We start from the raw sequence: 25,906 nt of genomic DNA on the forward strand, positions 1-25,906 counted from the left end.
CAAGGACATCCAGGGGAAGCTGCCATGAAAAGGAAGTTGAGGCAGAATTATTGGTGGCCGGGGATTGACAAAAGTGCTGAAAAGTATGTTAAGGATTGCTGGAGTTGTCAAACAAGTGACAAGTGCAGAGTGGTAAGAGAAGCCCCATTGATACCTAATGTGGTACCAGATCAACCTTGGAGCAAATTAGCAGTGGACATTATGGGTCCAGTGACTGGCTTGGAAGAAGGATATACATTTATATTGGTGGTAGTAGACTTTCATTCTAAATGGTTTGAATGGGAAGCGGTGAAGGAAGTGACGACTAAGGAGTTGATTGGGTTCTTGGAAAAAGTTTTCCTTAAAGAAGGGGTGCCAGAGGAAATCGTGTCTGATAATGGAGTACAATTTGTGTCTGTGGCAATGAGGAGTTTTCTGGCGGGCTACAGCATAAAACACACAAGAACTGCACTGTATAATCCCAAGGCGAACGGTCTAGTGGAGAGAATCAACAGGTATCTAAAAGGGGGCCTACAATTGGCAATGAAGTCAAGACAACCATGGAGGGAGGTGTTGAAGATGTTAACATGGAGTTACGTCACTACGCCACACTCGGTAACTGGTGTATCTCCATTTGTGTCAATGAAAGGTAGGGAACCTGGTACAAGGCTTTGTCCAGGATGGCTGGGGATGGCCAAGGTGGTCAAGGTGGATCGTGATCAGATAATGAGATTAATTAAATTGAATCAGGAAAGAAACAAGGAACTGTTTGATGACAGGATGAGGGTAAAAGAACAAGAGTGGAAGGTTGGGGAGATGGTGTATGTTAAAAATCCCAGGTTGGTGAATAAATGTGTGGAGATAAGTTTTTAGGTCCAAAAAGGATATGTGCGGTTAAAAGCAATGTTGTTGTCTTGGAGGGAGGGGAAGTTTGGTTAAAAGGAAGGTTGGCAAGAGCAAGAATGGAGAAAGAAGTTACAGTGAAGGAAAGAAGAGAGAATGTGGAAAAAGATAAGAAAGAGGAAGAAGAGGTGAAAGAAAGAGTTGGTGAAGAGGAAGGGAAAGGGGGAATGGTGGATAGGGAAGTGGAAAAGAAGGATACAGATGTAAGAGTGAATGAAGAAGGTTTACATAGGCATAGGTCAAAGCCTGTGTGGATGAGAGATTATGAAACGGAAACTTGACAATCTTATTGAAAGAAATTCGATATTTAAATGTTCTAGTTAAGATGTAAATAATTGTATGCATAGCATATCTCTATTTTAGGACTGTTTTGGTTAAGTGAAAAGTAATAGAATCTACTTCAAGTTTTAGTAGAATCAGTTCTCATTATTTATATTTGCATAAGGGGAAAGATGTGTAGAGCTTTGGTTTAGAACGTTGCTCTCGAGCTGGTCTCGCGGACTCTCTATTGTGTCTGGGGGAGCCGCGTGACCAGCGAGAGACGGTTGGAACTAGGAGAGCGGAGTGCCGTGTTGGGGCTCCGGGGAGCTCCGCTAAATAAAGACTTATATATACTTACTGTGTCGGAGGCATCCTTCAGTAAGTCACTCGCAACCAGGACTAATGTCTGGCAGAGGGACTCCCAGGACCCCCCTTGTTAACTGGGTGCAGGGAGGGCATGAACCTCTGAACGGGATGGGTCTTTAGTCAGTATGGACTTCAGAATGGGAATGAGCAGTGGGAGGGGATGGCTCTGTGATAAGGAAGCATAGTTGATTCTTAGTGGGGTGCAGGAACAGGCCTAAAAAGAGTAATTGATAAGCATGACTTTGGCAGTGGAGAGCAGTGAAACAGTTTCTCGCAAGTACAATGTGATAATTGTATTGTAAAACATGGCAGCCCACTATATCCATATAAAGGGATGTAGATAATATCCTTAAACTAAATGGCAGCCTGCAAGGCCATTACAAAAGTTATTCTTGCAGATTAGTTGTGATATCACTACTAATCTGTAATGAGTTGCTAATCTTCAATTGTGACGTCACAATGCCTGCTGCTTCAGCCAACTCAGAGCAGAATTCCAGCTGTCACTGGATCACTACATTAAAGTTGTAATTCGCTTTTACGATTCCTTTCTTCTGAAATATAATTCACTGACACTTTACAGGCATTAAACGTTGAGGACGTGTTTGCAGATATATGTATATTGTTTTCACTGCTACAGTGTAACACATGAGATTGAGTTTCTATCTGCATGCTATTGGTTCTCTTAACATATTTTTAAATGCCGTATATTAAACTGCTTAAAACAGGTTTTACAACACATTGCAGGCTGCATATGTTTTAGCCATGCATATCCTACCTGTGTTCAACACGACAATCTCTGACATTAGAGAAAGCAAGAGAACAACTGCTAGACTCTACGCAAAAAGGATGAACATACTCTTCCTTGGCACTTAAGGGGTTAAATGGGATGATGGCATGGCCACACATTATATAGGAATACAGTACCACATACTGTTTGTTAAATGTAAATTACAACCCACATTGAGTTCCCTGGCCTTTGGTCTTGTTACTCTACTTTGGTCATCAAATTTCTTGGTGTCTTGCACCATCCTATAACATATGGCAGGGGGTACTTTATCACATATATAACGGAGCAGTTGGGATGTCATGACTAGCTGAATATAAGATTGTTCTGAACAGTGCAATGATATTTCCATTGTGCAACGGATGGTATTATATCTCAATTATTCCTTATCAATAATAAGTGTGCTGTGGAGGACCTAGTATTATATTACCAATAAACACAACTCTATGTGATGAGCTGACGAAGAGTGTCGGAGATCAAATAGAATTTGTCTGAGAGTGCGTCACAATCTTTTCAAATCAATGCTGTGGTCGGAATACTAAATACTGTCTACGAAAACACATTTTCCCTTCATCAGTTATAAATTGCTATTGATTCAGTTTAAACCCACACATTAATGGATGTTATATGAAGACAGTGTGAAGTGGTTCCCTCGCTCTGATAGCGACCTCTGCTTGTTTCCGTTCAATTGTTACGCACATCCACTGCATGCGCTAATATGTGCTCCAACCGCGTCGTTTCAGCGTTAACATTGCCCGATACCATGATATGAATGCTTATCAATCCTCTGCCAGCTCCGGAAATGTCATAAACACGGGTACATGCTGTCTGTATTTATTGTGCCAGGAATGCCCAATTGTTCTGCCAATTTACACGGCGCGGAAAGCAGAAAGATTTTGGGTCTGATTCTTAGAGTTATTTTTCCCTATGCTCACAGGAATTTCGTACTAACAGACACACACATTCAGAAGCCATTAAGCACTTGTGCAAAGCTGGATGTGTTTGGTGGGGGGTAGAAAACGGACACGTGTCCTGCATTTTACGCAAAGCTGGTCATGTGTTTGTTTGTAGGGTGTGTAGATGGCGAACACGTGTCCAAATGCATCTCTTATCTACAAACAGGATGTCCAGTCAGGGTTGTCCACCTCCAGCCCTCGAGGGCCGAAACCATGTCGGATTTTCAAGATACTCCTCATTAATATTCATGAGGTACATTTGCATACAATGATTCTAAATGTATTCACATTTTTGCTCATGAATATTAATGAGGGATATCCTGAAAACATGTCAGGATTCCGGCCCTTGAGGCCTGGTGTTGGACTATTCTGCACCTCACTAATGGAAACGGATGCAGGGAAAGGTTTGCGCAACACACTGAAGGATCACCCCGGACATTCCTGAGCATGACTTTGACTCAGACCAGCAGAGGCATGAGTTGCTAAATTCTTAAATATGTATAACCCTTTTCACATTTAGTTTTTCAAATTCTTCAAAAGGAGCAAGTTGAGTCCCCAAGGCGCATCATGCTGATTGGCGCTCCAAGCAGGATAGGGATGAGACGTAGTGACGTCAGTAAGCCACACTCTTCATGCCAATGAAAATCTGTGAGCTATTCATTTTGGCCCAGTGCATCGTGGCTCTGCGAACCTGGCCCTACCAGAACGCACAGGTCGCATCTGTAAATAACACGATCTGGCCATATCTAAGGAGTATAGCGCTTGCTCCTGATGGTGTATCCACGTCTGCCCCTTGCCTGATGCCGGCTGGCGCCAGGTGCCTTGTGACCTTGGCGCGATGGGCAGGAAGTCCTGCAGGCCGGAGCCTGGAATGCAGTCTTCAGGGTTTCAATGCGGTTGGTAACATTTGTTTCAACACCTTTGGAGGAGGTCAAAATAAATATGGTTGCGCTTCAGACATGTGATGCCTCTGCACTGCTCCGCCATTGGACATCACTCCACAAAGATGTCGACATTCGTTGTGAAATCTGCGGCCAGATGTGTCAAACTTGACATGACAAAAGTACAATCCAATTGTTGGGGGTGCCGAAAAACCTCAGCAGCCCCCTTACATTGCAACCTCTCATTCCAAACCTGTTAGCCACCAGGCTAACGTGCTGCAAACATGCCAAACACTCGTGCTGATGCACAAACGTGGAACACGGCACGCTTATGAGTACATTTCTTTACATGTACAGTGTACCCATATATCATTGTGTCTCCTTAGACAGCATATTGTGGTACGTGTTCACTTGTGTGAGTGCAAGTTTAATGCAAGCTATAACCAGTGATACATATCATTTTGATAAATATAGCATCAACACTTTATTGTATAGCTAAAACACTGGCTTCATTCAAATATACATTATGGCACACCTTCCAACATGGGTCTTATTGAACACACAATTCACAAACCTTGAGGCTAGACACCCAAGTCCAGTCCTAGCTGTCAAAGAAATGAGGCATCCTTCGTGCACCACACACCAGCCGAGCAGGCCAAACCACAGCTGTCTCCAGCGGTGACTTTGTGGTCTATGTGAAAGTGAGTCCTTTCTCCGGTTTGTTTAAGTAAGAGCCCATTGTTTGGCATACATAATGAATAAATGTTTACCAGCACTGCAGCTCCATGTTGTCTCGCGTTAAGTGATTTGTTGAATCAATAAAGGCTCGGCAATTATTTGCCCATTGATAAAGCCTTCAATTTTGAAATGAAGTACATTCATCGACATCCTGACATTGATAAGGGAATAGTACCAGTCACTCTCCGCCTGCTCCGCCATTGTTTCTCCACAAACAGACAAGCCACAGAACACGGGGTCAAATGATAGCTAAGTCTTCCCGTCAGCACTGCATTTAACAAGCCGGCCCTGATGGGCCCGTGATCCATCATCCGGGCTGAGCTCTAACGGCAGGGCCTAGAGAGCGGAGGAGTGCACTGCCGAGGCTACGGCTACTTCCGTATTACACGCAAATCTGACGTAACGTGGAAAACTGGGAACGCTCACAGGGCTTCTGCGGCCATGCAGAGAGATGTGTAAAGGGCGTTAAGTGTGAATTATAGAGCGTGTGGTTGAGGGGGAGGGGCCAACTGCGTGTCCAGGAACCTGGGGCCTATTCACAGAGAAAGCAGTATGCCCGTCCTACTGAGAGTATGCACGTAGGATCACCATTTACAACAGAAGCATATGCACTTTGGCCTAAGCCAGAGTGTCGAGGATGTGTGAACTGGTTGAACATGTTTCTGGGATTGCATTTTTGAAGCACTTCTTTCTACACATATCCGGAAGAAAAAAAATGCTTGTTGATTTTTACGGTAGACGATTGGTCTGAGATTTAAAAATGAGAATGCTTTGAGTGGAAATGATAACTCCTATACTTGTGTGAAAAAAGGCAATTGTACAGCCTTGTATCAAATGCTTGAAAATTTAAGACTAGTATTCCATTTTCTAATGAGCTTTTTTACAATTATAAAATAAAGATTTTTGTTTTTAATTTGGCATATCCAAAATCCCTCCAAAAGCATTAGTTTGCGTGTGATATCATGCAGGAACAGTAAAATAAAGTGACAATCATTCTATAGCCCAAACCTCATCTGACATTAAAAGTTGTAAAATGATAATTCAAGGTTTACGCACCTAAACTGAAAAGCACCAAGAACTTGAGACATACGATCTCCCGTAGATCGATTTGTAGTGAACGAAGTTTTCCAACAAGATCCTGCGCGTGGCTCATCAAATTGTTCAGTGTCGCTCCGGCTTGAGACACAACCATTGAGTAATCCACCTGCAGGACAGGGTACAATTCTGTTTAAATACATATGCAACAACGATGCAGTTATTTAAAAAAAAAAGATTTTCCAGAAATGTTCTTCAATAAACTCAACATTGAAAGAGTTGCACCCCTCATACAGATATGAGTGTCCTTCATCAAGTCAACCCATAATACAGTAAGGAGTGGGTCTCATTGCTGGGTTGAGAGAGGAAGGAGGTCAATTGCTCTTGCATAGGCACCATAATGGGCTTTACCACTGGGGTAGCACAGATAGAAGTCCTGCCTGGTGCATACTCTGTGTGTGCAACTTTGAGGAAGAAAGCAGCACCCTGTGAGGTGAGGGGTTCATTTCTGATGAGAAGGACTGAGGTGTATCTCATCACAAGGCAAAAGGAACACACAGGTGCATCTTTAAACAAAGTTCTCCTAAAGGGGACATGCCTATGTTCTGCAGTATCGCTCTCATGTACACAAACAGGATTTTGAGGCTCATGACTAATGATAAAAGGTCTGCTGTGACGTGAGCGATGCTACTGCAAAATGCTTAGGTGTCAAGTAGTACAATTGTGAAATGCTTAGTTGATAGTAGTAAAACTCTGTACACTGCAAACAGTAACCAAATAAATGTGCAAATCGATTTATTGAAACATTAACACACTGTTCTGTGGAACACAACTATAAACTGAAAAATGATGGTGTGACGGTTTTGAGTGAAACATAACCACTGGCATTGCTATGTGCAAACCTCTTAACTTAGGCACTATTCCTCTGCCGGTCATAGCATTACGGAAGGGATAACACCATACATATGCAAATCAGACTTCATCCCACCCAGAAAGCTCCAGTCCAGCTGAACTGTTGGGCCACATCCCATTTGCAGAAGAACACAAGCAACCACAGACATGTTTCAGCTTCATTGAACATCTTCAAGGATGAGGTGCAAAATGGGTTTCCGGGCACAGCAAACTGTAGACCATCATGTGGGCAGCTTAGGCTTGGTCCAATCCCAAAAGGGGAAGTCTAGTCTAAACTAAAAAGTCGCATTCCACCGCATGATACCACAAGGAACCCCAGACACAACATAAACACAATGTAAATGCACAAGGTTTATCAAATCTACCCCTTAGCTAGTAGCATACTCATCTTGTTTTAGTGCAATGTCACATACCTGCTGCCACCTGATCCACTTTATTCCATAAGGCACTACTTGTTTGATTAAGATATCTTACTTGTTCTTCTAAGTGTCAAAAAGTAATTCCATTAATGTTGAGAATTGTGTTAAGTAAAAACTAAATTCCACTGTTCATGTCGAGCATCTCTGAGATCAATGGAGACTGAGCGAGTGGACTGGGACACTTCTGATTGAGCATGGATCTGCCTATCTTCTGGACTGCCTTCTTGATAGACGTGTTAAAGAGCAAGTTGAGAGTCACGTGTGTAAAGCTGAGAGTGTCAAAGGCATAGTGCCATTGACAGGCCTTGTAATAATAACACCTCCTGTGCGACAAAACAAAATTCCTGCACCAGATGGTGCTGCCTATACACAGTAACACATCATTAGTATGCTGAAGCTCTAGAGCTTGGTTCCTCCAGACAAGGGCTGCAAAACTGGGCAGCCACCTCCAGTGCCAATCGTAAAATATTAGTCAGGAAAAGTGATGAGGTATTCAAATTCAAGACTGTGGATCCAAAGTGTTAAACGAATGTCACAGGCCTCCGATGAGCACATTTTAGGTCTCTATATTTCACACAAAAACAGTTTGCTTTCTTTGTACAATTTCAAAGGTACTTGTCTAAATCATAAATAACAGCTACCAAATGTCTGATGGGTGTATTGTAAGCTTTGGAATATAATAGAAAACCCCACATGAAAACTTTTAAGTTCAAATTACTTAATTTTATGGTACTTGTATACCTCCCCTGATGATGAAGAGAATAAAGCTAGCACCATTCTTATTTTTGCATAACATGCTTCTATGAGGTTATGATTTTAAAGATTGTCATGTTGGTTTATTATGTGATTTGTGTACTTTTCAATTCAATTTTACACAACAGGGTATTCCTTTAGTCCTCGAAAGTCAAACACTAACAACTAACTGCACCTTTATATGATAAGTACCCAGAAACAATGTGGTCAAGTGCAGAAATTGCAAATTAGGCCCAAATTGCAGCTTCATCTCTTCACCAACACGTGTTATCCTGGCAACTAATTTAATCTTATAGTGCATACCCTGATATAATTGGCAGTTCCTAAACATTTCAAAATGTTCACTCCCTAAAAGTGTTTTAGTTCTCAATTCATGTTCTTTAAAAAGCTTCACTCATGGTGTAGCTTCACATATAAAAATAGTGACCCCTCATATATTTAATACAACAAAGTCATGAACTGGCTGATAGTAACACCACTTGAAAACCATTGCTCTCTTCTGATCTCAGACTACTTCAGGAGACATGTACCTTTCTGGTAGCTTCTAATCCATAGCCACTATCTATAACGTGGTATGTGTTACTTTCTCATTGCTTCCAATCTGTCTCATGCTTGAGCATTTACATTATGTGAGGCTGCTAATCTGCGTCCCCTGTCTACGCTGGGGCATGTCTAGCTTTTTCATTCGGCTACTGATCTGTTTCCTGGTGATTGTTAAAAGGCCTCTTGTGCTTATGGTAGAACACAAGTGCCCTTGTCGTAGACTGCTATGTTGACCTTGAAATACATCTTGTTTAAAATTATAATTTCTGTAAGACTGAAGAGGGTAAGGGGACTGGAATTGATGGAGTACTGATGCATGTTGTGATTGCTGCTGGGCAGCAGATCAAGTTATGGGTTGTGAATTGTGATCACGATGATGCCCCTGATGTTATGCACACAATGTAAGATTGAAGTGCCAGAAGTTAGAGAGAATAATTGAATAAGTGAAAATAATGTACCTGAATATACACAGGAAATTCCAACAGCAATTGAAACAAAATGAATAAAAAACTCCAGACAGAAATTAATAATAACACATTGTATCTAGAATGCTGAAAGTACTCGCTCCTATGACTAATCTATTCCCATGGAGAAACCAAAATCCCAAAACCTCATGGTTTGCTCTGACAATTTAGCAATATGTGCATTAACAAAATAAATGATAACAACAAAAACTAAAACAAGATAGTGACAATGGTATTTATTAGGACCAGTAGTACCAATAAAAATTGGTTCATGGTACACTGAGACATACTGCCTTTACATGTGGCATTATAAAAAAATAAAAAACTGGAAGTAATCTCAGAGGGTCTGTGTGTAAAATACTACCTAACCTGAAGACAGTAAACGATGGAGAGTCATCTATTCTTATGGAACCACATATGTATTTATGTATGTATGTACGTATGTATGTATGTATGTATGTATGTATGTATGTATGTATTTATTTATATACAGGAGGAACAATGTTCTTTTGCAGTGGTCGAAGTGAGTGGGAGCGGGTTGGGAGCAGTGCTCCTCTACTTGTTTTAATTAAGTTTCACTGTTCCTATTCTTTTATTTTAAAAAGAAACCGTTGCAGAATGGTTTTGTTTTAAAATAAAAGCATAGGAAGAAGTTTAAACTTGCACTTTCAATGCACTGCACTGGGCGTTCCCTTAAACATGTGTTTGAGGGTTTGTATTGTGCATGGGAGAGGGTGTGGTGTTTGTGGGAAGTGGGGGCAGGCCAGTTGGCAACACAATTCCACTACTTCTTTTCATACACTTCGACCACTGCTCTTTTGATCACAAAAGTATGTACAATAGATCCGAAAATAAAATTTGACAGGAAGCAGTGAGCTTCTTACAATGGGGTGACTTTGAGGGGCATTCTGTCCAGCTTGTTGAGGGGAACAAAATGGAACTGTCACCGGGGACAATACATAAGTGGACACACATAGATTAAGGACAACCAACATGAAGACATTTTTAATTGCAGGTAGGCGGTACAGCCAGCTGTGCTCAGGATGTGACCATGATGGGTGAAGTGCTATATTGGAGGCAGAGGGAGTGAGGGGCAGAGGCAGGTTAGAGGTATGGGAACAATGTTAGCTAGTAGACAGATGAGAGGTAGGTTAAGAGGGTAACTTGGAGGTGAGAAGGTCGGCTTTTAGTTTGGTTTTGAACAAATCCATGTGGACTGTTTCTCAGATGTCCAGGGAAAGACAATTCCATGCAAGTGGAGCAAGAAGAGAGAAAGTGCAGAAGCAAGAGGAAGCACAGGGAGAACGAGGGGCCACAATGGTAGTCGAGGAGGCAGACTGGAAATTACAAAAAGGCTTAGAAAGGTGAATAGCATAGGATGCATACAGTGGTGCCTTACTGTGGACAGATTTGTGAACCAGGAGAAGACATTTAAATGTGACCCTGTATTTCATCATCAGCCATCCAGCCTGGTGACGGTACAAGGAAGAAGGTGTGAAGTGAGGGAGTTCAAAGTGCTGGTAGAAAAGTTAATGAACTTGCTGAGAGGACAGAAAGCATAGTCGGGGAGACCAAAGAGGATTCTGGCACAGTAGTCCAGTTTAGAGAAGACGAGAGTGGTTAAGAGATGCTTGGTGGTGTTGAAAGGAAGGAGGTGCCTGATTTTCCTAAAATTTAGGAAGTTGAAGCAAACTGCAGCTCCAGTTTTGGAGATGAAAGTAGGGAAGGCTAGAGAAGGGTCATAGATGATGCTGAGGTTTCTAGTTGAAGAACAGTAGGGATAGTGTCAGGTGGGAACTGGAGAGGCAGTGGAAGAGATGAGAGAGAACCTTTGGCACCCCAGTATGGGAAGACCTATTGAAGTCGGCAGATCAGGGGCATATCTCCTTGCTGGTCATATTGGACCCGTCTGCCGCATTTGATACGGTAGACCACGGGATCCTGTTGAAATGACTAAGGGAAGTACGAAAAGTTTCGGAACAAGCCCTTCAGTGGTTTGAGTCTTTCTTGTTCAAAAGAGAACAAAGGGTCCGGCTTGGAGATTTCTTGTCGCATTCCATCCTACAAAAGTGTGGGGTCCCTCAGGGATCTTCACTCTCACCTTTGCTTTTTAATTTATATATGAAATTGCTTATGGACATACTGAGGAAACATAGCATCAACTTTCATTCGTACACGGATGAAACTCGGGTGTTCCTAAAGGTACAGAGATCTGAAGATACGTTTGCAATAGTGGAACAGTGCCTACGGGAGGTACAGGCCTGGATGTGTGCTAACCAATTGTTGCTGAATGCCAGCGAAACGGAAGTGTCATTATTTGCTTCAAAACATCATCTGCAACAGAATAAACAGATATTGCCACAATGTTTCCTAGGGGTGCAGCTCAATTTTGCAAAGAAAATGTGGACTGCGTGTGGGAAGATAATATGGGTTGTGCAGCACAGATTAGCACAAAGGTGCAGTTAGCATTTGACACACTATGATCACTGAGACACATTTTGCCATTTATTGCAAATGAGGATAGAGCAGTGGTTGTAGGGACACTTGCAAATGCATGACTGGATTACGGTAACGCAATGTTGTCAGGAATACCAGCATTCCAGCTGTGCAGATTGCAGATGGCCCAAAATGCTGTGATTAGGTTATTGTGCTAAGTATCAAAAAGTGTACCTATCACTAATTTGAGAAAATCCTTACACTCGCTAGTGGTGAAAGAGCGAATAGAGTTTAAAACTCTCTGCCTGGTTTTGAAATGTGTAAATAAATTGGCGACAGGTTATCTATATGACAAAATTAAGAGATATACTCCTAGCCGGCAGCTGCGCTCGGGGATAAGAATTTACTCCAAGTTCTGCAGTCAAAATATGTGAGGAAAGGAGAATATAGATTTGGGGTCTATGGACCTAGGCTATGGAATAAGCACCCAGGATATATCAGAGAGGCTAAGGCACTTATGACATTCCGTAAGGCCCTCAAAACCCATTTGTTCTGTTGAGATTTCCCATGGGAAATAGTTATGGGGGCAATTTACTTACTATACTGAAGAAAGACATTCCAAAGGCTAAAGTTTCCATCTGCACCCAAATACGATTCAGTTTGTCCGGTGCATGATACAAATGATTCAAAATTCAAATTCAAATGGAAGTACCTCTGTTTTGGTAGAATTTAACATCACAGAGTTTGAAGCCATCCAATATTTAATGGCAGAGAGACAATTGGAAATTTTGATAGAGAGATCAGAGGAGAGTTCAGGAAAAGAGAAGATCTGGGTGTCATCCATGAAGAGTTGGTACGAGAACTCAAAGGAGAAGATTAGTGCCCATAGAGCAGAAGTGTAGAGTGTAAAGAGGAGTGGACCCAAGACAGAGCCTTGTGGAACGCCAACAGTTAGAGGAGTGAGTTGAGAGGTTTTGTTGCTCCATGAGAATTGGCGAGGTATAAGGTAGGATTCAATCAAGGCAAGGGCTTGATTGTGAATCCCAAAAAGAAAGAGAGTATTAAGGAGATCAGAATGATTGACAGTGTCAAAGGCAGAAAACAGGTCAAGGATAATTAAGATAGAGGATAGGTTTGAGTGCTTAGCAGAGGCAATGAAGTTGAACACATTCATGAGAGCAGTTTCCGTGGAGTGACAGGAACAGAAACCTGCTTTTTGGGGGTCTTGAAGGTTGCAGATGTCTAAGAAATTAGTAAGACAGTTGAATACAACCCATTCAAACACTTTAGAGTACTGCAGAAGGAGCGACCCATGTAAACGTTCAAATCAGTCACTTGCTTTTTTAGGAGAGGGATGACCGTGGCTGTTTTGAAAACAGAGAGACAGCAAGCAGAGTCGGAGGACAGGTTGAAGATTTCAGTGAGGTGAGAGGCCACTATAGGGGCAATAGGCTTGACTAGCTGAGGACCAAGAGGGACTAATGGGGCACAGGAGGGGTTAGCCTTCATCAATAGAGATAGCACTTTGTCAGAATTAGTATGACTAAAGTGGGGGATAGAGGTAGAGGATGGTGATAGAGTAGGCAGAGTGTAAAATGTAGGAGGAGGGAGTGTGAGGAAGGTCAGGAGAGAGTCTTTAATTTTGGAAGGGTTTGCAGCAAAGTATTCTGTGAGGTAATTAGCTGTGAGAGTGGAGTTGATAGTCACAGACTAGGATGAGAGAGGAGTGAGCTTTGGGTGCTCTGTATCAGGCAAGGATGGTTGGAGTGAGAGTCAATGGGGGTTAGGTAGAATTCCCTTTTAACTCTATCAAGCATGGACTTGATAGAGTTGACAGTAGAGGGGTAGAGTTTCAGGTCCTCATGCAAGTGAGTGTGCCCCTATTTGTGCAACAGCCAATTCATGTCTGTTCAGAGAGAGCATATGATTGGGGTGACCCATGGTTGAGGATGCTGAGACTTAGAGGTCAAAGTAAACAGTGGGCAGTGAGAGGAGAATGAGACATATGATGGGGATTGGAAGCTGGAGAAGGCAGTGTTGGTGGAAGATGTCTAAGGTGTGGAGGAGGAGAGTGATAACTGTAGGCCGGAGAGAAAGGGGAGAATGGCAGAAGGTTTACATTCCTTTTAGTACTAGGTGATGCAAGTGGGGAGAAAGATCAGAGGCTGAAAAGGAAATGGCGGTGGAAACAATTGACTGATCAGATATGGATGGTGTGATATTAGTATTAGTGGCTGAGAGAGGTGGGGTTGAATAAGAGATCCAAAGAGTTACCCACTGTGTGGGTAGGTAGGTTATGGATAGAGTGGAGAGTGTGGTCACTAAGAAAAGACTGAAGTTCAGATTTCTGAGAAGTAGTTGGAGAGGGAAGGTTAAAGTCACCTAAGAGAATGAATTGATGTTTAGTGAATAGAGAATCAGGGAGTTGCCCAAGTTCATCCAAGTATGGTCCAGTGGGACCCGCAGGGCGATAGATGGAGATGATGTAAACCGAGTGAGGCAGAGCAATAGTAGAGGTGGTGAATTCAAAAGAGGTAGGAGAGAACATGGCATTGGAGATTTTTGAGGCATTGAGGTGGGAAGAGAGTAGGTGTCTGACGCCTCCACCTCTCCCAGTCAGTTGAAGAGAGCAAACGAAGGATAGTTTGGAGTTGTGTTGTTCTGCCAAAGTGGCATTATCTGATGGAGAAATCCAGGTTTCAGTGATAGCAAGAAGGTCTAGGGGAGGAGCGCTGGAGTGGAAGAAGTTAGTGATCAAGAAAGTTGTGTTGCAGACAGACTAAGCATTTCAGAGTGCATTGTTCAGCAGATACGCTAAGGAATAGTAGAGAAGTTGAGTCTCAGAGGTAGAAAGACGAGGTGGATAGGTGTTGGAGGAAGCATGGCTAGCTTGTCGGCTTTGTTTGTTGGAAAGAGGTGGAAGAGAAATTGAGTAGTGGGAGTTTTGAGTTGTGAGTTTTGTTTAAGGGATAGGAAAGGAGAAAGTTGTAGCGTGAATGGAGAAAGCGTAGGGAGAGGTGAGTAGGAAGAGGAGCAGGAGGGAATGCATTATAGGTTAGTAGCTCAGTGTGGAGAGACTGTACAGTAATTTTCTTTTGAGTTATTTTCAAAAACAAACTGTCCTTCAAGTTATTTTTATTTTTTTACTTTTACTTGCTTAATGTGAGCAGTCAAATCTCTCCTATGCTAATTGTTATTTGTGTTACTTATTGTTTTGTATCTAGTAAGTGTGGACCTCACTTTGGGAAGCAATGGAGTGCTGTACAGGAGTAGGGGTTACAGGCATTCATTTGATCAGTGTTATTCAAACTGTGGGGCTGTCCACCTTGGGGATGAGGGAGGCTCTCAGGTGGCCAAGGGGAGGTGCAAAGGCCTTTTCAGACGGGAAGATGGTAACTGTGTTTAATGGGAAATATAAATAGTTCTGGCATTTAAAGGGGCCAGAGCAAAGCCATTTTGCTAAATGGGAATGGGGGGGAGGGGACTGCATAAAAAAGTTTGGACACCTACATCAAATACACACAATATCCCCAAGAGTGCAAAGGATGCAAGAAAACACAGTTACTCACCCAATATAATAGAGTTTTCCTTTCGTAAAACGTTATTATATATAAGATATAGTGAGTAGTCCCTTCAGTTTGATCAGACATCAACATTGACTATTTGAAAGACTCAAACCATACAGGGCAGGATGTGTTGTCAATTTATTTCTCACCCATTCTTCGTACCATATTTTCACATTTTCATACATTATGCCCGTCTGTAAATATCAGCTAAACACCATTACTGAGCAGCCTTTTCGTGAGTGACAGCTTAATTTACTCAACAACCGCAACAGTGCAGATTAGCCTGCTTCCTTAAAAGCAAATAGTAGCAGAAGGCTACTATTTTGAATGCGGGTCAATTTAGGGGTAAATGGGGACTTCAAATCATATAAATAAGTCAAGATGTTTAGAGCAGTAACAAGAAAATGGCGCCATTCCTACTGAGACTGTACCATAATGGGAAAACCCACGGGGGTTCAGAATCCCACACCCTGTCCCCAACTGGAGAGCTCTTAGGCAACCAGCAACTCTTTCAGGTACATTTAATATTTGCAGCCACAGCAAATTTGTCTGGGAGGCAAGTCCTCATCTGCCACTCACACGGACCAAGCTGTATTAAATTTTTATATTTATTGACATTTCATTACCATAATTGACTGCACTTGGTTCCCAAGTAGAAAGCAGAAGGCTGACTCCTAAGCAGAAGAACGAGTCCCCGGAGTAGGATTTGCAATTAAAAACAAGGCAGAAAGGAAGGTATTTTTTTTTTTGTAAATATGATGAGTTGAATTTTCAGCCTTAACTAGAGAATAGCGGCTGAACACAAGCCCTTCTTTCCGACTGAGATAAAATAAGAGTCTGTGGAACTAAGACCCCCAAAGGTGTCAATCAGTCTTTACAAAGTCGGCTGTGCATAAAACTGCCTTACTGCGCTGCTCCTCAGAATAGACTGGCATGCAAAGCATAGGGACACCGTACATATCCTGCACTACATTTGCAATATCAGAACCATCACATATTAAAGAGCATCTTTATCATCTTTTCATATCTCACAAACAGAGCCACCAGGTGAGCGTCAGCACTGCCCTCTTTGAACGCATATGCTCATGAATGCAATATCACACAGAGCAGCCTGCAATATCTGCATAAAGACCTGTACATACATTCCTTATTACAGGATAGTAGTGCAGGGGTCCAGTGCTAAAAATTAAAGTGGGGGGACTCATCAACAAACGCAATGGGATGTCACGTCGAGAAAAATTAGCATATCAAAGTGAAAAAGGCGTCTGCCAGTAAATTGGCTTTGCATAACCACCCAAATTGAACAGGACGAATGGCATTTGCCTTGCATAAAATCAACACACGCACACAAAACTAAGACAGGATATTTTCTTCTAATAGTGTTTTTGAAAACGTAAAAATGTGTGCATGTTTTAAACTCCAAGAACCAATACAAATGTTTTCCCTGGGAACTACAGTACCGAAATGGGACATTTCACCTTTAGTTGTTTGTTATTTTTGATCAAGTTATATAGTGCAGTGGTGAAGTGTCCGGCCTACAAACCTGACGACTGCTGTTCGATCCGAGGTCGGCTTTAATTCATAAATTCAAAGAGGACATTGAATGTTTCTATTTTAGCTGGGGGGGGCTGAGTCCAAACTCTGAAAAAAGTGGGGGGACTCCGTCCCCCGCGTGTACCCTCCACTTGAGCCCTGTAGTAGTGTCATCACTACTGACCTCTACTAAGAGCGTTATACCACTACTGTAGCTGGAATATGTATTGTATTTGAGATGGAGCGTGACACTGCAAGATGAGTAAGCCATCCTCAGAGCAGAACTCCAGCTGCCTCCGTAACTCTTAATGAAAGCTGCGACAAGCTTTCCAGATGCTTCTGAAATTGCTTCCCGTGCCCCTATTCAGACATGAATTGATGAGGAAATGTGTGTGGTAGAATGTTTATGTTGTGCACTTCTGGAGTCTATCACAAGAGAGCAAGAATCCCTTAATGTATACCACAAAACACATTTAAAATGCACTGTATTAAACCGTTTACACTATTTCTGCTGCATATTACAGGCTGCACTTCATTGCTTTTCCCCGCAAAACAGATCTGCATGCGATTTAAGTATCAACAACTGGAAGATCTCTTGCATTAGAGTACGCAATGGACTGACTAAAAAAGTGGATGCCGGTGCACCATGTAATATAAGACATACAATATCCCCTACAGTACATAACAAGGATATTGCATTGAGTTTTGGGACCTTTTAAAGGAGCTTGGCCTTTAACCCCGTTTACATATTTGGCCAAGAAACCACTCTGTCATTTTCAATAACATTATGAAGTACATTAAGGGGGTATTCTATCCCATATACGATACACATGGCACACAATGCATGGCATCACACTGTGATGGTACTGTTACTTTTACTGTTGCTGTTAAACTGGCATCCTTTCAATGTGAGTAATGTGTTTAAACAATTGTATTTGGTTCAATCACGTGAATGCACAAATGTAAGTTGAACATCATGGTCATGTCCAGGGTCTGTGAAGAACATCCTAGAGTGCAGTCGTTATTCACAAATAGATGCCCTCAGGGATGCGCTCACTCTGAGAAATGCACTTTTCTCTTCATCTGGGCTTCCTTATATTGGTCCTGGGGAGGAAAACGCGCACATCAGACAGTGACCTTTGCATAACACTATGCATGAGCATTTATTTTATTGTTTTCCATTTACACCCATTAAATAGGGATGCACATGTAAATCGTGCGTTGCAGATAATGGGTGCGTTAAGACTGACCTCATAGGTAAAGTAGGAACCAGGCTGTCGGGCATCCTGAATAAGGGCACCTGCTTGCTAAAATGGTGGTCTCAAGATGCTAGGAGCAGCTTGCTCATAGCAACATGTTCCCACTATTTTTATACGAGTCTGGACCAGTGATCTCTAAGCATATAACTTTGAATATTCATACACCTCTTTGCAAATAGGTCACCACGTAAGTAACTGCTCTTTACTGTACATTGTTATCTGGACTTTGCAGGGAGTAGCTGTGAACCAAACTACTCTATGCCATTAATGAGCAGCCTTAAAGTAACAACACGAAACATTCAGAACCTCTATTGTTAACTGCGCTCTACTTCTGCAGAAAATATGATTTTAAAACTGCAGGTTCAAAACACAAATATCTTCTATTAAAATCCTTTTATTTAGTATAAATGGAGTTCAATTGCTATACTTTTCTCTGTAGACTATCAAAATGGTTTCACGAGTATGTAATATACTTCTGTTTGAATACAAACCTATTTTACATACCACCAAAAACAGAGTTAAAAGTTGTGCATCGTCTATCTCGCTTTTCAATATATGTACATATGTTCTGTGGTATTGCTGTAACCTGCCTAATCTTTCAAGTAGTGTTAAGTGGGATTTGTAGCCGTGTGGAGTGAGTGTTCATAGTTTGAGATTAATGGTTTAATTTTTATTAGAACCTGGGGCAGGGGAACCGAACAATCAGGTTGCTCGGATTGCAGGCTGAATCTGACAATCTCAGCCTGTGTTTCCGAGCAACCAGACGGCTGCTCCACCCCCCTGCCATATTCCCCCCACCCTCCCTCCGGTTACCATTTCTTCCCCTCCCCGACACCCTATCCCACTAACCCTAGCGCAGGGTTCTGCAACCTTTGGCTCGCCAGATGTGTTGGACTCCAACTCCCATCAGCCCTAGCCAGCACAGGCAATGCTGAGGGATCATGCGAGTTGTAGTCCAAAACATCTGGAGAGCCGCAGGTTGCAGACCCCTGCCCTAGCGTTTTGGTGGCAGAACTGCTGCGCCAGCCTGAATCCTGGCCCGACGGCTGCCTTGAAAATGGAAGAGGGCTCCACATGGAGCCCCACCTTCCATCTCCATGATGGCCATCTTAAGTCAGTATTTTCCCAATTCATAGAAAATATATTTCTTACCCGGCAAACCCAGGGTGCTACTGGCAATGTGAATGAGTTTTCTGCGCTTCACTGCTCCGTAACAGCATAAGGCCCAGTGTTATGGTGCTCATTTTGCTCAGGCCTAAATCTTGGTCCCTGGGCCTTTGCCGGCCTGTGAAGCCAACCAAACCTGCTAGTATTGCCATAGTGGTATAGAAGGGTGGCTGTACATTTATGTTGTTATTTCTACTGTTTAAAGACTTTTCTTTTTGTTTGAGTAAATGTAATTGTTAAAAAAAATCTATTTTATTTCAGTGTTTTTATATCATATAAGTGTAAGTTGTCTAGGTGTATGGTGCATGAGTGTATTAGTGTATGAGTGTATGGCATATGGTCATATGCCTTTTGTGTATGTTGTATATATGTATCATGTATGGGTGTTTAATGTATGAGTGCTTGGCGTAAGGTTGAATTGCATAGGGTGTATGTTGTGTGACAGTATGGCATATGAGTATTTGATTTGTGTGTTTATGTCTTTTGTGTGTATGTCATGTGTGTATGATGTATAAGTACAAGGCATATGAGTCCATTGTGTTTAACTGTATGGCATATGATTGTATGGTGTATGGTATATGAGTCTATGGTGTATGAGTGTGTGGTACGTGATCGTCTTTGTGGTGTATGTGTGTCTGTTGTATGGTCATGTGGTGCATTATTATTGTTATTATCAGGGTATTTATTGAGTGCAGACCTACTTTTGGAAAGAAACAGAGCACTTTACAAATCTAAGGGGGACGGACAGTGTGAGGGAAGAAGAGATATAAGGCAGCAGGGAGCTAACAACGGGCAGGGTGGCAATTTGGCAGAAAGAGATGTACAAACAAGCAGGGGAGGAAACAGGAGAGAGGAGTGCACCTAGTCACAAGTAGGGTGGGGAGTGGAGGGTGTTGACCTAGCTGCTAGAGAGGAGACATCCCTTGAAGAGGAGCATCTTGTGCTACTTTCTGAAAGGTAAAAGTGAGGAGGTGTGTCTGGTGTTGAGGGGGTCAGGATCTATGTGATCACTGCGTGGCCTGAAATTTCAACTAACAAATTGTTGAATCCATAAACAGAGTGGTGCAGTGATCACATAGATCACTTTTACTCACATCTGCCTTACCTGCTCCCTCTTTGCCCATACTTACTTGTCGCTGGCACAATTTCCTTCTTTCCCGTGCCTCAACTCCCACCTCCCCCTGCAACGCCAGTTCTCATTTCCCAATGTGAATTGGAACTGCCGCCGCAGGGTCCTTCTTTGGGGAGGGGGCTCTTTATCGTCCCTCTTAATCCATGTAATGGAAGCCTGGGACAACCCTGAGACTCCTGAATCCCATTTTATTGAACATGGCGATCAGGGAACAGCCCTGCAGCCCCCACTCCCCTTCTTCAGTTAAGTGGGATTTAATATTTTTGTTACTGCCAGATGCGCAGTAAACATACATTCAGAATTTTCTTCCCGATATTTTCTCAGAATTCCTTGGTACACTGAGAGAGAAGGCATGCCATCTGTTTGTTTCCTTCCTGCATCGTTGGAGTACAAGTCTGCACATGTCCTTACTTCTGAAGATTCTGAGTTTCCCAGTGAGATAGCTTGGGGACTTCAGGGCGACAACCTTGTAGATGATGCAGAAGGATTTGAAGACTATAGGTGCTTTCAGTGGGAGCAGTGCAGTTAAATGAGGGTCGGTGATGTGGTCAAATTTTCACAGTCCTTTGATGAGTTGTGGTGCAGGATGCAAGACACCTCTTAGGGGTGCCAGGGTAGTCATCAGAATGTCTTTCAAAAGGGCATTGCCGCCATCCAGCTGGGAGAGAACCAAAGATTGGACAGCAGATCTACATTGTCTTCTGGGATGCAGAATGTGATTTTCTGGAGAAGTGTGTATGAGTAAATAGCTCATGAGTATGTGGCAAGTCAGTGTATGTCGTATGCGTATTCTGTATGAGTGTACTGCATATGACGTATGAGCTTACAACATATGGGTTTATGTCAATTAGTGTATGGAATATGAGTGTATGATATATGAGTGCATGGGATATAGGTGTATGGTATTTGATTGTATGCCATTTGAGTATGTAGTATATAGCTATGGTGTGTGGCATATGTGTTTATGATGTATGAGTGGCATACAAGTGTTTGGTATGTGAACATGACACTGGGTGGGTGGGTATCTACCTTATGAGTGGTGAGTATATGGTGTATGGGAATATGTCAAGTAAGTGTATATTGTGCGTATGTGGTATAACTGTTTGTTGTGTGGGTCTATGTTGTATGAGTGTATGTCATGCGAGTGTGTGGCTTATAAGTGTGTGGCATGTGATACTGTAGTGTACGAGCATGTGGCATGTGAGAGTGTGGCATAAGAGCCGGTGAAGTAAGAGCATGTGGCAAAATAGTATATGGGGTAAGAGTCTACAATGTAAGAGCACAAGATATAAGAGCATGTATTGGATGTGTACATGATGTTTGTGTACATGTCGGAAGAGTCTGTTCCACAATAGTGCATGGTGTAAGAGCAATGCGGCCTAAGAGCATATTGCATAAGTATGTGTCATAGGAGTGTGTGATGTAACAGCATATAGGAATAAGAGTGGGTGCAGTAAGACCATGTGGAATAAGAGTGTGTGCAGTAAGTGTATGTGGGGTAAGAGTGCATGAAGTAAGAGTGTGTGTCATAAGTAGACCTGGCAAAAGAGTATGTTGTTTAAGAGCATGTGACATAAGTGCATCTGGTGTAGGAGCATGTGGTGTAAGAGTGTGTGGCATAGGATTGTGTGTGTGTGTGTGTGGTGTAAGAGTTTGTGGTGTAAGAAAGTTTGTTTTAAAGTGTGTGACATAAGAGTTTGAGGCATTAGAGTGGATGGTGTAAGAACACGTAGCATAAGTGCATATGGATGAAGAGTGTGTGGCCTACATGTTTGTGTAAGTAAGCATGTGAGTAAGAACATGTGGTTCAAGAGTGTGATGAGAATGTGTCTGGTTTAAGTGTGCATGCAAAAGAGAGTTTTATGAAAGAGTGTGTGACATAACAGTGTGTGATATAAGTGTGTGTAGCATAAAAACACATGGTAGAGAATCATATGGTGTAAGAGTATGTCTCATAAGTGTGTATGGTGTAAGAGTGTGTGGTGCAAGAGTGTGGAGCGAATGGGGTGAAAAGGCTGAGACCTATGTACATGTACAAAATGGGAATCTCTACATAGAATACAGTTCATATATAGAAGATGCACATTCATTAAGTGTATTTGTGAAATACAGATCAATTTTAAAATGGAAATATATCAAATTTGTCCAGCTCAATTGTTTAAATACGAACACCAGACCCTGATAAAATCTAGGTATATGCTAATGATCTTAAAAATCACAGTGGACAATTTTGAGATATTTGGGTTGGAAGAAAATATGTTGTTCTTCCTATGGGAAAACCTCATGTTAAAAGGTGTTCAAAATTAAACTAAAACAACATTTTAAAAAATAGGAAGCTGTTTATTAAACAATCTGAAACTTTCCTATTCGGAGAGAACGCCTCCAATATGTACTGTGGAAATTACTCAGAATGTTCCATTGCAGGGTTCAAAGGGTATTGGGACAATTTCTTTTTTCTGGAACCTCATAGACAATTTGTCTTAAACTTAAACTAGATTATGCATTGTATTCTCCTGAATTAGGTATTCCCTTCAATGCAAAATCTAGGTATCACATGACATAAACATTGGCCATCAATGTCCCCCAATGTATAAAGTCCATCACCATTATCACGGACCATTTTACAAAATGTGCAACGCAAGTTGGAGCTTTCTTTAATAATGTACTTCTTAAGTATAATCTTACATTTAGAAAACATCTCACTAAAGCTAACTTTTTGTTTCATGATTAATAACTAAATGGGTTTCCCGAAAGAAATACAGACTACGCTTCTACACATTCTTTCCGATGTTTATGTATCCCTCGGGAGGAAATAGAGACAATGAAGCCCTCAGACTGATGATTTGGGCTACCAACAATATTCTCTTAAGGGTTCTTGTATCAAGGAACACTTAAAATAAGAGAGGATGTATCTTTTGGCGTGCTATTTTTATCAGTGCAGTTCTGCTCCACTGAACATCAAGCGGCGAGAACCTCCTGGCAAGAAACAAAATGAAAGGTCTCATTATATTATTGAATTTAGGATTTCATTTCTGTTGAAGCTTATTCCCTTTGAGGGTTAGGATTCTTTTTTCAGTTGGAATCACCCTCGGTAGGGATTGCCAGTTCAGCGAAATGAACTCTGATTATTAAAATGTGATGACCTGTGAGTTGTGAGATGTCTGTCATCTTAACTTGATGCACAATAAAATAAGTTAATGAATATGTTCCGGTAGACCGTTCCCCCAGGATGGCACTATATCCATTTTTAATTAGATGTAATATGCAACTAATAAAACTGATAACACATCAAAGTACTACATTTGCATTTTGCAGCTCATTTCCACAATTAGCCATTTTTATGGAGTCAGCAAACACTTCAATGTGATCACTGGAGAAGATGATAATATCACGATAGTGAACTGAGGATTTCATATTAATCATTTGCTTTCTTTAAGACAGTATTCATGACTCCTGAGTTGGGGTTGGAAGGCTTAATAAAAAATGTGTTTATAAAAAAAAAATTAAAAAATAGAGTACCGATATCGCCTCACATTTTCTGAACCATAATGCTCTTATATCAGGCTAGTTATGAAATTAGCAGAAGCCTGCAGTAATGTTTTACAGTTCATTATGATGCCGTATGTGGCCTGTGACTGCTCAGTATAATCTCAGGTCATACTGCCTGGTAACAGATCTGGCCCTTAACCTCACAGCATCACGCGGAACCAGAAGTACAAGTGTACAGAAAAAAAGTTGCGGAACTGTGCTCTCAGCAGGGGAGAGGGTGAGCGGAAGCATAGTGCAACATGTGATAAGGAACTAAGGCTTCTATTGCAACTTTACACTTACACAAGGACATGAATGGAGAGATCCTCTGCATAGAATGGTGACTATAGTCATAAAACGTAGAGGAATGGTAAACAGAAAAGACATTAAAGTAGTGGAACACTACTTCCTACAGTTCCCGCTCACTTTCGATCAATGGTGGGTACAATAATTTAGTTTAGGCAAAATGTTTCAAAGTGCATGCTCTGCAAGGCACGCATGAGCAGTCTGTCTGCATGTTTGGCTGAGTGCTAATCAATGCTCTCAGCATGATGGCATTAATGATTAATGGACACGTTCGTGGGTGGCTCATAGCAGATATTGCTAAACCGGCCACATATATGCCGCATTACCAATGTATGTGTCACTTAAATTGTCATGGATAAGGTACATCATTTGTTGAGAATTACAGTGGTTGATTATCTTGCAATTTCTTAACGGCCGCTCCAGTGAGAGTAGTTAATGACCTGTTGGAATCGTTGTATTGCAAGGGCCCAACATGACCTTGAAAATATTGGCTTCAAGGATTGAGCAGCACAATGTTTACATAAGTCTCAGTCAAATCAGAACTGCTCTTTAGTGGAACATACTCAGGCTGCATCTGTTAAGTTCATGTTCAACAATACCTGTAGGATGGGATATCGCCACCATTGGTGACATGTTGTGACGTGTTGGATTTCCTCTTTCAATACTTACCCCGGACCAAGGGGCAACTGTGAAAAACACCTAATGCTCCGGCTTGTTAGATTGTTTCAGATATAGCTATAGTGGCGCCTCTAGTCAGTATCAGCTAGCACTGTAGAATGTCTACTTTGTTGTTCTAATTTCTTGCACTCCTTACAAGCAGCTGTGCAATGTGCGTGCGCTGAAAGGGCCCTAGTTTGCTCAGCTGTCGCACCCCTCTTACTCGAAATGTAAGCGTGCAGGAAACTGATTAGAAGCCGAGTGGGGTGGGCAGCTTGTCAGCTGTCTTTGCCGGCATCCTGCCCGGGTTTCACTGTGCTCACGCAGAGCCTATTTGCTTTTTTTTGCACCAGTGGGAGGTGGATCATCACAGGGCTTCGGGTTTCACTTCCATGGCATAACAATTATGCAGGTACCTCTCAACAAGGCCTGCTCGGGGGCCTGCGCTTATGCACGTGTTCTGATGTGGGTATGGCAGCACTGAGGATCCAAATGCAGGTGTCGAAGCAGAGATTCATTAACTCCTGTGTAGTCCACTGTGCATGCTGCATGTCTATCATGGGCGCCATCATACGACGTGTGCTGTAAACTCCATTGAAAACACAGTAGTGATACACAATTGGGAGTTGTAACAAAAAAACGCCCAGTTTAGAGAGTTTGCAAATGTTCACATTGAGCCAGAATCCAAATTAAAATTACAGGTCAATGTGAAAGGCACCTGTAGAATTCAGGTGTTGCACAGGATACATGCTCTGTACCTACAGTGTGGGAGTGCATAGGGGTGAGCAGGGACTGGGAAAAGTCTCCTTTCTCTTTCCATTCCGGTAGCCACTAGCTATTAAATCTGCTTTCCTTCACACTGAACTCAAAGGCCCGACTCAGAGCCCCGACCAAGTGAAGCACTCCGCTGAGGAAGCAGGCAGTGGGAAAGACCCCTCGTACTTCACTGTCGTTGGAACAGTGGCCTAGACCTGAATGCTTGAACATTCCCAGTCAGGGCGACGATTCGCATCCGTCCAAGCCATGAAGCAAGATACTGGAAATGACTTACCTCCGGTGGTTATTAGACCTCAAGCACCATTAATTGATAAATAATAAATATGTGCTGTCTTCAAATGTAAATATGTATTTGTAAAATTCCTGGATTTGTAATGTTTTTTTTGTGTAGGTTATTATTAGGCCCTCCGTGTATTATTCCTATGTTTGTTGTTTCCCGCAATGGATGGGAATTCCATTTTTATGTTTACAAAATAAAGTGGCTGTTGATGAATTTTCTTCTCATTATGAACTCCAGTATCTTGGAGTTATAATATGGAGGGTTTTGGTTT

General features: G+C 42.0%; 1 protein-coding gene across 1 annotated transcript in view; it reads right to left on the reverse strand.

Moving 5' to 3' along the window:
- The window catches only part of NR5A2 (nuclear receptor subfamily 5 group A member 2), a 198,127-nt gene that overhangs the window by 43,384 nt on the left and 128,837 nt on the right, over positions 1 to 25,906 (reverse strand). The window contains exon 7 of the mRNA XM_069641231.1: positions 5,925 to 6,072. Within this exon, the coding sequence (XP_069497332.1) occupies positions 5,925 to 6,072 (148 nt within the window). The remainder of the gene's footprint in view (positions 1 to 5,924; positions 6,073 to 25,906) is intronic.

Source organism: Ambystoma mexicanum, chromosome 1q (genome assembly GCF_040938575.1).
Source record: "Ambystoma mexicanum isolate Mex_15411 chromosome 1q, UKY_AmexF1_1, whole genome shotgun sequence".
In the NCBI taxonomy this organism is placed as follows: domain Eukaryota; kingdom Metazoa; phylum Chordata; class Amphibia; order Caudata; family Ambystomatidae; genus Ambystoma; species Ambystoma mexicanum.